Source organism: Apis florea, unplaced genomic scaffold, assembly GCF_048593485.1.
Source record: "Apis florea isolate Af1SG1 unplaced genomic scaffold, ASM4859348v1 contig_3683_pilon, whole genome shotgun sequence".
Classification (NCBI taxonomy): domain Eukaryota; kingdom Metazoa; phylum Arthropoda; class Insecta; order Hymenoptera; family Apidae; genus Apis; species Apis florea.
Window position 1 is genome coordinate 121,874 of NW_028256803.1, and position 15,781 is coordinate 137,654.

General features: G+C 34.1%; 1 protein-coding gene across 9 annotated transcripts in view; it reads left to right on the forward strand.

Moving 5' to 3' along the window:
- Positions 1–15,781, forward strand: part of LOC100865130 (uncharacterized) — a 103,595-nt gene that overhangs the window by 25,342 nt on the left and 62,472 nt on the right. For all 9 annotated transcript variants that reach the window (XR_015294220.1, XR_015294221.1, XR_015294222.1 and 6 more), the window contains exons 3-4: positions 6,591–6,726; positions 15,147–15,280. Coding sequence is in view for 6 of the 9 variants with exons in the window: in XM_086914515.1 (XP_086770641.1) it covers positions 6,591–6,726; positions 15,147–15,280 (270 nt within the window). In the remaining 3 variants the exon portion in view is untranslated. The remainder of the gene's footprint in view (positions 1–6,590; positions 6,727–15,146; positions 15,281–15,781) is intronic.

Below are 15,781 nucleotides of genomic sequence, written 5' to 3' on the forward strand. Positions count from 1 at the left end.
TTTTTCGAACTATGCTATAGCGGGCTTACAACGGTTCCGCTAACTGAACAAATACATTTTAATCCTCTGCCCAGAGTGGCCCCTGTAACGTAGAAGTTACGCGTACCCGCATCTGTATCTGTATTTTTATATTCCTTCTTTTATTTGCTTAACACCGTGGTACCGTTGTTTTTGTTATCGCATCGCAGAATCGTTGTTCCAAGGAGTTTATTTACGACAATCGTTGCTAATGGCTTTGAATTTGAGCGTGAAAATTTCGTGCGCCGCACGAATGAGGAAAAAGAAAGGGGGAGGGGGAAGGGAAGGGGGAGGAACGAGAATAGATCAAGTAGATTCGAATCCTCTGGAGTTTCGGGAAACGAAGTAAAATTGATGTAGAATCGAATGGTAATCGATTAAGTTTGGAACTTTATGCATCTTAATAGAAATTCTCCATTCGTTTGAATCGGTTTTCTTAACTTCATAGATTTGATCGGTTATCTTTCGATTTAATCTTTACTCGAATACGAAATGAAGTTAAATTATCTATATTATACGTATTATGAAAATTCTTATGAAAAAATTTCGTGCTTTTGTCGTGGAATTCGACACTTTTTATTATAACACGGGCGATATTTAATTTTCAAAATAACGTTTACATACCAATTTCGATGAAAAGTATTCGCGAAATAATAATGGCAATTGATGAACTCTGCGTATATTCCATTCTTTTTACACGTTAATTCAATAAACACGTTGCTGAAATTATTGAAATGATTTACATTATCGTCAATGACAATATCCAATGCTACATAATATTCAAAAACGAGATAAATACGAGGAAATGATACGTGGAATTTTATTTTAAACGAAAGACACTGTCATTTTGTTATTTTTCCCCCTTTTCGTAATATAAAACATAAAAGATTTTTATACCACTAATGACCATAAAAACTTCAAGATTCAAAAACGAAAATAAAAATGGAGAGGTCAGTCGTTAACGTCTACACAGAATACCTGGACCGAAATATTTCAAAAACCATAAGCCACAGAAAAGAACGAAATTTTTTCCTCCAACTAATCCATATTAAAATTAATCCAATTCCTAATTTCACTATCTCACAGAGATCAAAGCGAGAAACAATAACCAATTAAAACGCTCTACCTGTGAGTTTCACAAAAAACTCGCAAACGAAAAAATAATAGAGGAATAATCCTTTCCTCTAAACTCGTTTCTAAAAGCAACGAATGTTCAAAAATTTAGTATTCCACACTACGTCATAAACGCAGGATGAATCAATCCTGATTCCTTTTTTCGTGGCTTTAAACTATGAAACATGAAACTCTAAAAGCAAAAAAATTTTTATTAAAACTAATCCAATCCGTAATTTTATTAGCTCTGAAAGATCAAAGTTTTATTTACGAGCTTCGCGAAAAACGTACGGAAAAAACCAGAGTTAACAGTAACAGTTAAAAGTAACAGAAAGACGAAACGTTGCAAATAATTCATAAAATAATCTATTATAATTATTATCGCGAATTTTCAATATATACAAAATTACAAAATTACAAGTGATGTACATATCGTGCATTTTAATAATAAAAATCTGTCAATAATAAAAGGATATTATTGTTCTTTCTAAACTAAAGTTCCCAAAAAACAAGAAAATCATCGTGTTAAAATTTCCATCAAGCATCAACAATGTAATATGATACAATTAAAACAAGTTTCATATCTAACACTTTCAAATTCAACTCACAGAATAACAATTCTCGAACAATCCAATATCAAAGATCGAGAAGCGAGAGAATAACACCGACAAATTAAAACGTGTTGTTACAACCCGACAAAAATCTCCAAACATCCCGAAAAAGATAATACGAGGACAATCTTCCTAAACTCGTTCCCGAAAGTGCAACGGACGCGCCGCTGTTGAAATTTCGCATTCCACACCGCGCCATAAACACACGGCGAACCAGCCCCGCTCCTCTTTTTTTTTTTTATCAGACCCACTAAATCCGCCGGAAACCGCGTTCGCCGGTCGCGCCGCCATTTACCCCAACCGAATTCCTGCCGCGCGTTCGGCCTACGAGTCTACGCGCGAATAAATCGCGAGGTGTCGCGAAATTCCGCGTAACTGGCCGACGTACTGCGCCGTTACGGAGCGTAATGTCGCTCGTAAACTGAGCGAAAAGCCAACGTGCGGTTCCGCGGGGTTGTGCAAGGGGGTGGTTCGAAATCGATATCGCAAGGAGACGAGAAGGACTTTCACGTCGATCCACTGGTTGTTCCGTTTTGTTTTTCGTAGCGACTCGAAAGCAATGAAAAAAAAAATGTAGTCGATCCACGCATGAGAGATAACATTTGATGTGTCAAAAGTGATCCATCTTGGATGGATGAATACTTCATCTTTTTGTGGGCCGATGTAGAGAGCCAATTATTGTTGTCGGTGGATTCCGCAGCAATTAACTCCGTCGAGTTGAGCCGATGAAAAAGTATCGATTCGATCCGAATATTAAATATTATTCGTGCTGTCAAAAGTGATCCATGATCTTGAATAGGATGAAGCTTGAATATCTCATCTTTTGTAGATTTGGTATACAGAGCGATTACTGTTCCCGGTGGGTTCGAAAGTAATGTCGCGAATAATCCTCGAAAATAATTAATCAAAAAGTGAGGATCACATTTTCAACGCGTACATCAATCGTAGATATTAAGTATTATTTGTCGAAAATAATCCATCTCGAGTGGATGAAGATTAAACATCTCATCTTTTATAGGCTAAGCTGCTTTTTTTCCGCTTGCCTCAGAAATAGAAGAAAAACACGTTTGTGTGTATTTATGATTTATTGCACTTTCGAAATGCCCTTTATATCGAACGTTCAAAGGCGAATATTAAGTACGACCGTGGGCGATACAAGAGCAAAGTGATGAGGAATAGGATGAACGAGGAGGAAGAGGAATGCCTTGAACGTTGAATATGAAATCCTAGAGATCTCCTCGTATTTTTCTTCGCTTCTGAAGGCCAGAAATGGAATTGGACGCGCGTAGAAAATATCGCATGTACTTGCAATTTGTGATTTGTAACACTAGCGAGATGCGCTTTGTCTCGAGCTTTGCTTCGAGTGTGGCAAAGTGAACGAGCAAGAGTTTTCTTGTTGGCAAAAATCTTGACTAGAACCCCTCATTTTTTTCTCCCTCTCTTACACTTCCTCCAACGAGGATCCTTCTCGCTTGTCCAGGGATGAAACAATGCTACGAGCTGACCGCTACCCTTTGTCTTCCGGTCGATTGATCGATGCGGTTGGTTCCTCGTTGTACCTGTTCTCTCTCTCTCTCTCTCTCTCTCTCTCTCTCTCTCTCTCTGTCTCTCTCTCTCCTCCCTTCTTTATTATGCTTTTTTTTTTGTACATAACGCAAGTTGTGTATGGACAGGTGAAGTCATAAATCCTCGACTGTCAGAGTCGATTCATAGGCATCGAAGATGCCGGACTGGCCGTGACAAAAGACTAGTCGCAGTGGGGAACATGGTTCTTTTTGTCGCGAATTGTTGGCTGACGAACGAGGTGGTGATATAGTGCGCACGTTTTTGCAACGATGATTAAGCTTGACGTGTTTTGCTTCCTCTTTGGGATTTCTGTTTTGACGGTGACTGGACTGCGGATGCTTTTGCAAGCTCGCGCTTTTGTGAATGTAAGTAAGGAAATGCTACAGTCACTCAGGTATGTCTTTGTACGTCGCATATAAAAGGCAACTGTTATTAAAATAAATTATATGCATAAAATGTAACTGTTGTCGACGACGTTTTCAAACGTCTCTAATAAACTGACAGAAAAATGTTTTGAATTAAAAAATTAGTTTTTCATCGATTATATGTTGCAATTTCGAAAAAAAAAAAAAAAGAAGAAGAAGAAAAGAAAAAAGAATTAAGGTCATATTGAATTTTTTAAAGAATATCATTTATTTTTGTTTCAAATTCGTCGGAAGATTATTTAAAAGACTTCATCGATAATTACAAAAGGACACTTTGAATAAAATTTATTTCTTAATACATAAAGAAATAATAATACAATTTTTATTGTACAATGAAACTTAAGATTCTATTTTAATAAAAGTACCGTTTTCTTTTTTTATAAAGTATATACAAAAATTTTCTTACGTAATTTTATACCGATATAATTATTTCACTTACTAAATATTGTAATTAGTACTTACTTTTCTTTAAACGTCGAGTATCTCTTATCCATCCTTCTTTCGCATCTTTAACTTTCTTATTAATTTAATTAACAAACAACTGTTCTCTCGCCAGTAATGGTGACAACGAGGAGAACAATTCTTCTCGTCATCTATTAAAAAAGAAAGATTGTACAGTGGCAATAAAATGAAGGGACGATTCTCTCGTTGATATTAACTGAGCGCATTGGAGTGTGCATAAGGAGAGGAATGGAAGGAAGAAAGATGAGTTGTTCCATAATATTACGGTAAATAGCACTAGTCTGTAGGCTTGATGCGTGACAATGGAGACAAAAGACATTTGTCGTCATTGTTCCTGTCTGTTGCGCACCTGAGCCATCTGACTTGTCCAAACGGACAAATTCAAATGAATAGAAATCAAACGTTGACAAATTTCTATCCTTCGTAACCGGATATATCACAGCTGAAAACTCGGTTATAACGTTACCTCTGCTCGCGATTGCCCGTGTAGAACGATGTTTAATATCTCTTGCAATATTTAATATCTCTTCGTTTATCTTAGACTTTGCAGTGGTAACGTTCTCGCGGATTAATTATACGCCTGGCTCCTTTTGTTCTAAACTGCTATTGAATTTTATGCTAAGCAGATGGACAAATTACAGTATTGTGCATAAGTCGTGAAGCACTTACGAGTCGGAAATGTTTTGTTTCCGTAAATGAATATACTTAAATATACTTGATATTATTTTAATTCTGTTTTCGTTTTGTCCAAGAAACGTTTAATCCAACGATTATTAATATTTTCCGTGACCTCGTTTCCATCCAGAATCGTTATCGAATAATTTTTTAACAAATGTATTCCATATATCGTTTCATTGTTTTATTGGAACGAATGAATTAAGGATACTCGGTATTATTTTAATTGGATTGTTATTCCTTGAAAGGAATTTAATTCAACGCTTATCGATATTTTTTAGTAAATGTATCTTACCCGTGATTTGCCTTTCCCCCTTTTTTTTCTGGATTTTCTTCTATTCTATTCTGATTAAATCTTTGAAATATAGTTTATATGTATCTTGTAATAATAAATTTAGATGGGGACTCTATGGCAATATTTCAAAAAGATTCGTAAACTAGGAGAAACCATAAACGAACAACATCATAGAGAGAATATTTAAAGATTCATTTCCATACGAGAGTATGTTGAAACGGTTCCTAAATCTACCTTTAGTAACCATTAGTTACTAGTCGGCAACGTAGATGGACCGAGACTTTCACGTACGATCATATCCGCGCAAGATCATATTCTCGTAGAATCACTCACAAAAGATCTCGTGTGTATCCTGCATGATAGTTATTTTTATTCAAATAACTTCGTATAATAACATAATTATTTCTTGAACGCAATTTTCATTCTAAGAAAAGATACGAATATTATTTCATGAAAATATTCGAATAAGACGATGAAATATCTTCTTGGTTTTAAAAAAAATACATCATTTTTATTATGAGAAAACAGATTTTTTTTCACTTCTGAACAATGAGAAAAATCGTTACATGACAAATATGTTGTATAAAATTATAACAGAATTTCATTCAAACAATTTATAACTAAAACTATATAATAAAAGTTCGAATAATAGTTCACGTTCACATAAATGAATTTAATTGGCAGGATTCATTTAATTGGGTATTAATTAAAATTTCGTGCCAATAATGAAAATTCTACGTACATAAATATATTTAACTGTTTGTGAATATGTGTACGTTTTACATTTTCCTTTTTCTTTTATAAATAGAAGTCAAAATTGGATTGGTTAACTAATAATTGGTTTCGGTTAATATTTCATGGAATTTTCACGGATAACAATTAACTTTTACAACTTTTATCAGTAATTCGAATTTTTAAAACATATGTTTCATTATTTTTTTCGAGGAATGAATTATTGTAACTTGTAAGTAAAAGTTAATTTAACATTTAAGAACGAAAATTATACTTTCTATTCTTCTAGATATTGACAAATAACACAGAATTCTTGTAGATATTTTTAAAAAGCCTACTATCAAAAAAAAAACTTCGCAAACAACCACGTATTTCCACGTAAATAATAACTTCTTTCAAAATATCGCAAAAAGAAAAACAAAGCACGTTGCAATATTCTTAACAATTTTCGACCCGTCAAATCCTTTATTCTGCAAGGAACAACCCCTTCAAAAATAAACACATCCCCCTCCGAAACTATTCCCTGTATATCCCTTTCCAAAAGAAACTTCCGTTCCACCAAGTTTTAAAAAAGCAGCCAAGAAAAGAACTCTTGGTTGAAAGGGCGGAGTTGTAACCCTTGCGAAGCCATCAGGAAAGAAACAACCACCGATACACGGCTGACTAAACCGTGGGGTTGGATCTTTGTTGCAGAAAAGCGAAAGCAACGCGACCCAAGTCGCCCTGACCAACCTGGAGCTGGACGCTGCGGGGGTGTACAGTTGCGAAGTCTCCGCGGATGCTCCTTCCTTCCAGACGGCCTGTGTCCAAGACACCATGAACATCGTAGGTAAGAGGATGTGTTTATTAGTCCCTTGATCCGAGATAGGGGATGCTTTATGCGCACCATTTGCGATGATATTGTGCATAGAAACATTTCCTGCGTGCACTTGTGTAGGATGAATCGTGTAATTTGACCACTTTAATTATCTTCTACTAATTAGAAGATGAAGATAATAAAAAGATATTTGTACACGTAGGTTTGGGTAGAAGATTAAAATGGTGGACATTTGATTTCTTCTATTTCTTTTTTAAACAAGTGCACACATATAGAGGATGGATTATCTAACTTGATCGATTTAATTTTATCTTCAGTTACATTATTACAGTGAATTAACGAAAAGAATATTTTGTCATATATTCAGGATGGACACTTGATCTTTTTTTATTATTTCTTTTTTGTTCTTGGTAATTTTTATTTCATCTTTATCTTCTTTATGCATGATTATCTAATTATTTTATCCGTTGATTATCGAGATTAATTCGAATTTGAAAAATTCGAAAAAGAAAAGGTTTCTTTTCGTTTAATGATGCAGCAGTTAGATTTATCGTCTACAAAAATTTTAATTGGTCCATAATCGTTTTAATTCTTCACTGATTGATTCTCAACAAGGGTATGATAAATGTAGATCCGCCTTTAGATCTTGTTGACGTATCTGAATAAATTAATACAATATAATACAGAAACAACAACTTGTGAAAATTGATACTATGTGAAAGAATAACTGATAACAAGACAATCAACGAGATAATTATTGACTTTAAACTTCGACAAAAAGTACTAATATTATATCGTCATAAAATTAAAAATAAGAGAAGGAACGTTTCATCCGACGTCTTCATGCAAACGGAATATTTGCACATTTTCGTGGAAGGGAGGCGATATGACCTTATTGATTCAGAATGACCAAACATACCGGCAAAGTTATTCCAGCTTCCACTCTCGAATACCTTCTCTGAAACACCCTGTATACACACGCACACGTACATATCACAGAGACAGACGTGCACGTGTTAGCCCGCGAGCGTGCTTTCGAACTGCGAATTAATGCCAGCCACCGGCTCGGTGGACTTAAAGGCTTACGCGAATCGCTGTGGACCGAGCCGAAGATAATACTGCGGGTACACGCGGCGGAATGAACGGGAATTAGGTGTCTTAGGTGCCCTGGGAATGAAGCTACCCCGCGGTTAGGTTTTGCTCATCTAGGTTTCTTTTTTTTTTCTTTTTTCCTTCTCTCCCTCTCGAATCCTCGGCTGCGCAATTGGCCGCAGCTGTGAAAATTTATGTCGACGTTTTACCTCGCTGATTTCCCTTTTTCTTTTCTCTTCTCCTCTCCTTTTTTATTTTTTACACCTCCTCCCCCCTTCTTCGTTTTACCTCCTCTCGAGGAATTCGCCAACGGGGATTTTAAAAAGGGGAGAGGGAGATAGGAAAGGGGGGTTGGAGAGAACGTTTGTCAACACTTTGCAGCTCGTCGAGCGACAAATTGGAGAGTAACGGGTAACGAAGTTTCGAAAGGGTTGAACACGCTCTCTCTCTCTCTCTCTATTTCTCTGGTTCGCGCGCGTGTTGCGGAACGGCAAATTTAAGGAACGGTTTCCGTTTGACGATGCATCCTCGCCTCGGATCGAAGGCAAAAGGGAGGAGGGAGGGAGGGGGACCGCTGGCGCGATAGCAGTTATCATTTTGCTCTGTGTCCCGCGCGGAAACTTGTTAAATGGTTTAATTGAGAGACTAACAAGACCGTGTCTAATGTTTTCGAAGGAATGTTAAACGACCGAATTGGAGTTTAACCCTTTCGCCGGGGGAATACGCTACGCGCGCCTTTATGGAATAGTTGAATCGCGAATATGTACGCTCGTAGCTGTAAATCGAGCGCAACAATGTGAAAGTAGAAAATAATTGCAAGGAAATAATTCCATTATCCCGAAGTCGAATCTACACCAATTTTTCCCAACTTTTTCGTCGCGTGACCCGATATTATGTGCAGTGGAAAAGTTTTCGTACGCTGTCCTACGGGGAAATTTATCTAAATCAAAAATCCTGATTTTAATAAAAGTGTATACGTAATGAATTGTATATGCTGCAATTTTTTTTATCGACAGATAATCTCTTTAAGAGTGGTGAAATTAATTCTTAAATTTTTTTGTTGTTTTTTGAATTTAACTTGGCAATTTCTTTTCTTTTTTTTTAGTGATAGTGTAATAGAAATATCGAAAAATTATACATTCTTTATTTGGAAAATATTTTGCATTATCGAAGAAAGATAAAAAGGAAATAATATATGTATATATATTGAAAAACGTTGATCTATATTATAAAAATAATAATTTTAATAATTATGAAATATTTCAGAGATTAATTTAGCATTGAATAATTAAAAAAGCTTATGTAAACGTATATTTTGTTTAACTATGTATACAAGATATAGCAAATTTTATTATAATTTCGTTTTTAATTATTTGCAAAAGAGATGCTGAAAATGATTACCTTGCATCTCAATATTTGCATTTCATTGTTATCGATGCGGTTAACTCTTTGATATTTGCGAAAAGCTTGTTTAATTTTAAGTAGAAATATTTCAATATTTTCAATATGCATATACAATGGATGTAAAGTTACGAATATTTGAGTAGATGTGAAATGTTTTATAAATTTAATATAATATAAAGAAAAAAAATTATTGAAATATAAATTGGAAGTAAACTATATTACAACTATATTTCATATAGACATTTAACTCTAAGATATAAAATTATAATATGTTGAACAAGAATTATTAATTATTATACGAAACTGTAATAACCTTCAATCTTAGAGATTCAAAAGCAAATGGTAGTAATATGGGTCATCGTGATTTCAAATTATATACAGTAATAATATCCAATGAAAATTCTTGTCTATTATTTGTTGTAACGTCACACCATTTCACAAGTTACAGTTGTATATTTTCATTAGAGTTCCTCTGCGCAATTAATGTTGTTAATGTTGCAGAATAAAGTTTGTATGTACTTTTGTTTAACGAAGATTTAGAATAGTTTATTTTGCGATTTAAAAAAAAACTAAAAAACGTAAAAATTATAGTTTCAGTGATGGAATGTTGGCAGCAATACGAACATTTGTGCAAGCAATCCTTAAAAAATTTGTTGTTGAAAGAAATTTCCAATAATATTTTAAAAGTAACAAAATGCACTTGTAATTTACAATTTTTCTACAGTTCCAGGATTAATTGAATTTAGTGTTCAACCTCAGACATATAACGATTTTAATAATTCAGAGTTTATGTTCTTCCAATTTACAATTAGTTGATTTTAAAATAATAATGAAAATAATTCTTTCTCAAGGAAAATAAAAAAATTTCATATGAAATTTTTCTTTCCTAAATTATTTTTATATCTTAATTATTCTAAAACTTTAACTATGTCATCAAAAAAATAGATATTTCATATTACTTATCATTTTTTTTAAAACTACGAAATAACGAACACGCCATATTACAATCCAATTTACTATCCCTTTCTTTACTCGCGTACGATCGAGTCAGACTATCGAAATTATCATTTTGATGCATTCATTTATATGTATAATTATCGTCTGTTCGAGCAGAATTACAGTTTAACGGGCGTTTTACGACATCGTTAAATCTTATCGTCTAGCGTCAACTGTAAAATTGCGAGGCCAGGCATTACCGAATTGCAAGGAAAACCCCTGACAGAGTTGTCCGTATCAGGAAATATGATTAAAACACCGATCGAGGGAAAAGTAAAGCGGAACAGCTAGTGAGCGTGGTCGAAAAAGGGGGTTGGTTGAAACCGGAATAAGGCTAATGAACTGCAACCTTCCCCGCTTAAGAGGGAACAAAACGTTTTCGAACTTTACCACGTTGAAGTTTCGTGCGTGCAAATTATTGAATTTTCATAAAGCCAATCTGTGTTTTTGATTCATTAACGATGGTCGATGATGATGGCGGTGTTGGATTGGAAAATTCGCGCGAGCGAAATAACGCAGTGCCACATCTAAATTTCATCCTGTCGCGAATTATCGAATTTCTCTCTTTATAAAAGATGTTCCGCGTTTAAGATGTGTAAACTTTGCCGATATAATTCTAAATAAATTTAAATAAAGCATAACAATGAAAATATAACATGTTTAAATAAGCATTTTGCTTGTAGTTTGCTCAATGCTTTAATTAAAACAAAAATATGAAATAAGTTTCGAAAAGAATAATTCATTTGCGCATAGTTTTATGTAAATTGTGTTTACTATTTGAAGTCGAATTAATACTAATTTTAATACTAAATACGTATATTTTATGACATCGCAATAACTATATCTGTTCCTTTGGAATTCCAGATTTTTATTTATAACTTTTTTTATCGAAGCATTAATGAAAATATTGAATTTACGTAACATTTTATACCCATATCGGCAAAGTTTGGTATCTTGAACTCTCTTATACAATCTTGTGTAAATAAAAAAACATTCGTTTCAAATGTCCTATCACGCATTCTATTACGATTTATTTTATTCATTTGTATCCAGGTCGTTTTAACGCCAATGTAACAAACCGTTTCGAAATCGAATTAGCCGGTGTTTTTCGAGAAACGATACTGTCGTTCGAATTACAAACACGCGAACCGCCGACCACCGAAATGGTTCAAGAACGACGATTGTTTCGAGTTGCTCCGTGTTTGCGATCGTGTGTTTTTTCGAACGTGTATGTAGTATACGCGAAAACTCGTTGCGCTCTTTGAAACTTTACCGGTGATTTTTTATTTCCGGTGATCTCGAGGGTGGGACGGAAAAAATCTGTGGTTAACGTTGCGGCTAAATATTAGATTGTACCGTATGAAAATGCGGTTTCTATGGATTGAAAAGAACACACGTTGAAAATAATAATTTTTATTCGATTATATACACGTATTTTCAATGACTTTTTCTTAATAAGTTACTATTTGTGATATGTATGTATATATTTTTTTTATAAAAATTAGAGTCTCGTGAAAGTGATACAGGTATTCTTCTAAGAATCAATACAAATGTAAATCAAACTATGGGGAAATTATTATTGAATTTAAAAGAAAATTACAAAACTGTTACATATATTAGAATTAAGGAAAATTTTGAAACCAGAAGCGTAGAAGTGAAATTATTTTTAACAAAATAACACGAGAAAATTCTTCCTAAGCTGAAGAAAATTTGATCGACGAAGAAATTGGAGCAGCATGTAAAAAGAATGTTGATAGAACTTAATTTTAAATGATTTTGATCAGATTAGAGTAGTTTTATCTGTCTTTTTGTTTATTCTATAATGAAAAAATTCTTGCTGCTTTAAAATAAAATGCATATATTATTTTCTTGTTATATTTAAAAAAAAAATTTATTTTATTCCAACTTTCTATGCTCCTGGTTTCGTATAACACGAAATCCATATAACACAGAATGTATTTCTTGCGTTATAGAGGATTTTACTGTAACTATAATTTCACGTTATTTTAACTTATCTAGTAGATACAGTTTGAAGTTGCAAAACATGATACTAAAACTGAGAATATACAAATATATACAAATATGCGAGAGAAATTTTCTTTTTTAAATATCAATTTATAAATATGAGTTTCACGAAATATTTCCTGTGCAACTTACATTACGATTCTCAACTTTCCAATTACAGTTTTTTCCAGTATGAGATGAATTTTATTTTTTTAAAAACAGCTATGTATATGACAGAAAGGATGATAATCAGTTGGAGAAGGATTCAGTGTAATAGAATTTCGTTCAATTAATTTTGCTATCGTCATTTATATGCGATTATGCATTATCATGCAAATGTAGATTCATATCTATAATTAGTAAGATTTATTTTCCTCAATTTTTGACGTATAATTTGAATTTAATAACAATATATCATTGTTGTTCTTTTTTTAATAATGAATAATGATCTTTTCAGAATCTATTCTTTCTATCAAAATCTTTTTTTTTTTTTTGTAGACATAATGATGGTTTCGATATACGTTCATTATTTTCATTAGCATCCATTGTCTTTTCACGAACAAAAGCGAAATTAATATTTTGGCATGCTTCAGCTGCATCCTAATTTAAATTCATATAATCACAATATTATTCGTTCGCGAAAAATAATTAAACAACAGCTCAATAAGTAAAATAAGGGTAGGAGAAGAATACCAAAAAGTAATGATTTAGGATTATTTAGGATTATTATTTTCATCTCGTAACATTTTTCCCTCATCTATATAATAATTAAAATAATTAAAATAATTCGTGAAAAAGAATTTCTCTTATAAAGTCCATATTTATTATTATCGACGTATCATTACAGATTATATCTAAATCTTCGAAAAATACAGAAAAAAAAACTCGAGTAACGTACAAGAAAAAATTCAGATCATTTAGAAGTAACTTAATATTCAGTTTATCGTGAATCGTTCAAAAATGGAGAATTTAATAAATTCGCAAATTCCTACGAAACTCTCGTCGTTTCGATATTTCTATTCCACGTATTTTTATTAGAGACGTATTGAAGATAGTATGGATAGTTCGAGAGAAATGTCGATAAGATGTGCACGTTCTAGGAACAAACCGTTCTCGTTTTATTCTATTTTTCCCGCAAAATCACGTGACGAAATTTTCCCAAGATACCTATAGCAGAGTATGAAATTTCGTTAGAAAAAAAGAGGCTTTGATAGAACATCTCGCCCCTCGTCCCGGCGAAACGTTTAACGAGTGTAACGAGAAAAACGTTTGCACGTGTCGAAAGAACGTGGGTGCTATCCTTATGCAGAAAGTTTTTTTTTTTTTTTTTCAACTTTTTAATAAGTCCCAAAATTTCGAGAGGAACAGCAATAAAAGGCTTGGTGTACATGTACGAGGTAAAAGAAAACTTTTTTATCAGCGACGAGTGTTCAACGTAGTCGAGGAAAGTTTCCTGGCGCTCTTCACATGTTTCGTTTCTCGACGAACGTTGGGGCTAGTCACTTGAATTCTTTCTGGCGGAATAACTAGAAAAAAGGTAGAGGGGAGGGAGGGGGGAGAGAAGGGGGAGGAATAAAAAGGAGGAATACGAAAAAAGACAGGGAAGAAAAGTAAAGACGAAAAATAAAAGGGAGAAAAAGAAATAACACAACTCGAGAGGCTCTCGCAAATCAGGAAAACGATACGAAACAAAGAAGGGTAGGATAAGAGGGATAAAAAGAAGAGAAACACGCGAACAGGAGATCCCTATGCTTAAATGGTCCCGTTATATTCCGGATGGAAAAACGAAACTCGCGATATTCAAATCTCCTATAATAGTGCAACCGTATGTACGTGCACGTATGTATACTCTCGTTCATGAGTACGTGGCCAGTTTAATTGTAACAATTATCTGAAAGAAGTTAGAAAATCATTAGCGAGTTTCGCTTAATTTCATGTACTTATACTTTATAATATATCTGAAGAATATATCTTATCAATACATATAATATCTCGTAATGATAATGAATAATAATTAAGTTTTCTTTTCGTTGTTGATATGTTAACTTATATATAATTATATATTAATTATATAATAATAATAATTTTATATAATTTTAATAATTTTGAATATCTAATTTTTCGAACTTGTTCGTATAAATGATTCCACGTAGAAAAGATTAAATTAGATAGAATTTAATAATAAACAGTTATTTTATAGTAATAATACATGTAATCATAAATCACGTGGAAATTATTTTGATTTTACCACACTTAGAAATCAATGTTTAAGAAAATTAATAATTTCGTATATTTCGTATATTCTCCACTTTAACATTATCCTTAATTTCTGATTAATATATTGAAATAGCTTATATACCGGTTAACTCGAAATAGTATGAAATTATAACGTCCACTTTTCCATCGATTGGATTTGTACCATACGATTCATCAAACCTCAATTGAAGATAAGTAACATACAATAAGCATATTTAACCATACGTGCGTCTCCATTATCACACGAAAATTATCAAACGCGAAACACTTCCCCGGGAAATATTTGGCGCGCTCTATCCTGAAAACAGGGATCGGGATGACAATGCCGTGCATCTCTCTTACGAATGCATTATTCCGATATCGAAACGCGAGCGCGAATTGCCAGACATAAAAGAAGAATTTTTCATCAGCACACGTCGGATAGCACAGTGGATCTATCGACTCGTTCTATGCACACGTGAACACACTGGTTTCGTTGGCGCATCCGAGAATCTTGAAAAGTTTCCTCTACACTTATATCCAATCCCAATCCATTATACATGTGTGTGCGTGCATATATATATATATAATATACATATATAAAATACACACGTAGGAATGGTCGAACGTCAAAGCGGCGTTTCGAACATGCTTTGCATACTTCCGTGCCCCGTGTGTACCTGACGTCTCTTGTTCCGCAGAATTACCCTCTCAAGGGCCGTCGATACTCGGGTTAAGGAGGAAATACCGGATCGGCGATACGCTACGTTTGAACTGCACATCCGGACGGAGTAAACCCGCGGCCAATCTCACCTGGTACATCAACGACCGACAAGTACGGTTTGGTATACGAAATCGTTGAATAGCTAGACTAGAAATTCCTAAACCCCTTACCCTGTGTGTCTTCCCGCCTTGCCCTCTCCCCGGTATATATACCCCGCTTCTCTGGCTCCTGTAAGATGCAACCAGCCCAGTTCGGGAACACGATTTTCAACGGTGAATTGTGGAAGACTGCGTGAACCATTCAGACGCATCGGTGGAAGTTGGGGAATAGGTGTCTGAGATTTTAGAGATCGAGTTAATTGTTACGAGGTGGAGGGGATGCCGCAGTTACGGAGTTCGATGGATTAACACGTTCCTCTAACGAGAACCACGGCCACGGATACTCGAGCTATTGATTGCGCTAAATTCGTGGCTCGATTTCCTGGTTTTGTTTCAAGGTGCAGAAATAGAAAGGGATTCGATTAAGAAAATTGAAATATATTTGTATGGTGCGAGATGGACGATCGAATTACGATGTTTCGAATGGCAATCTTGACGGTATCTTTGTAACGAT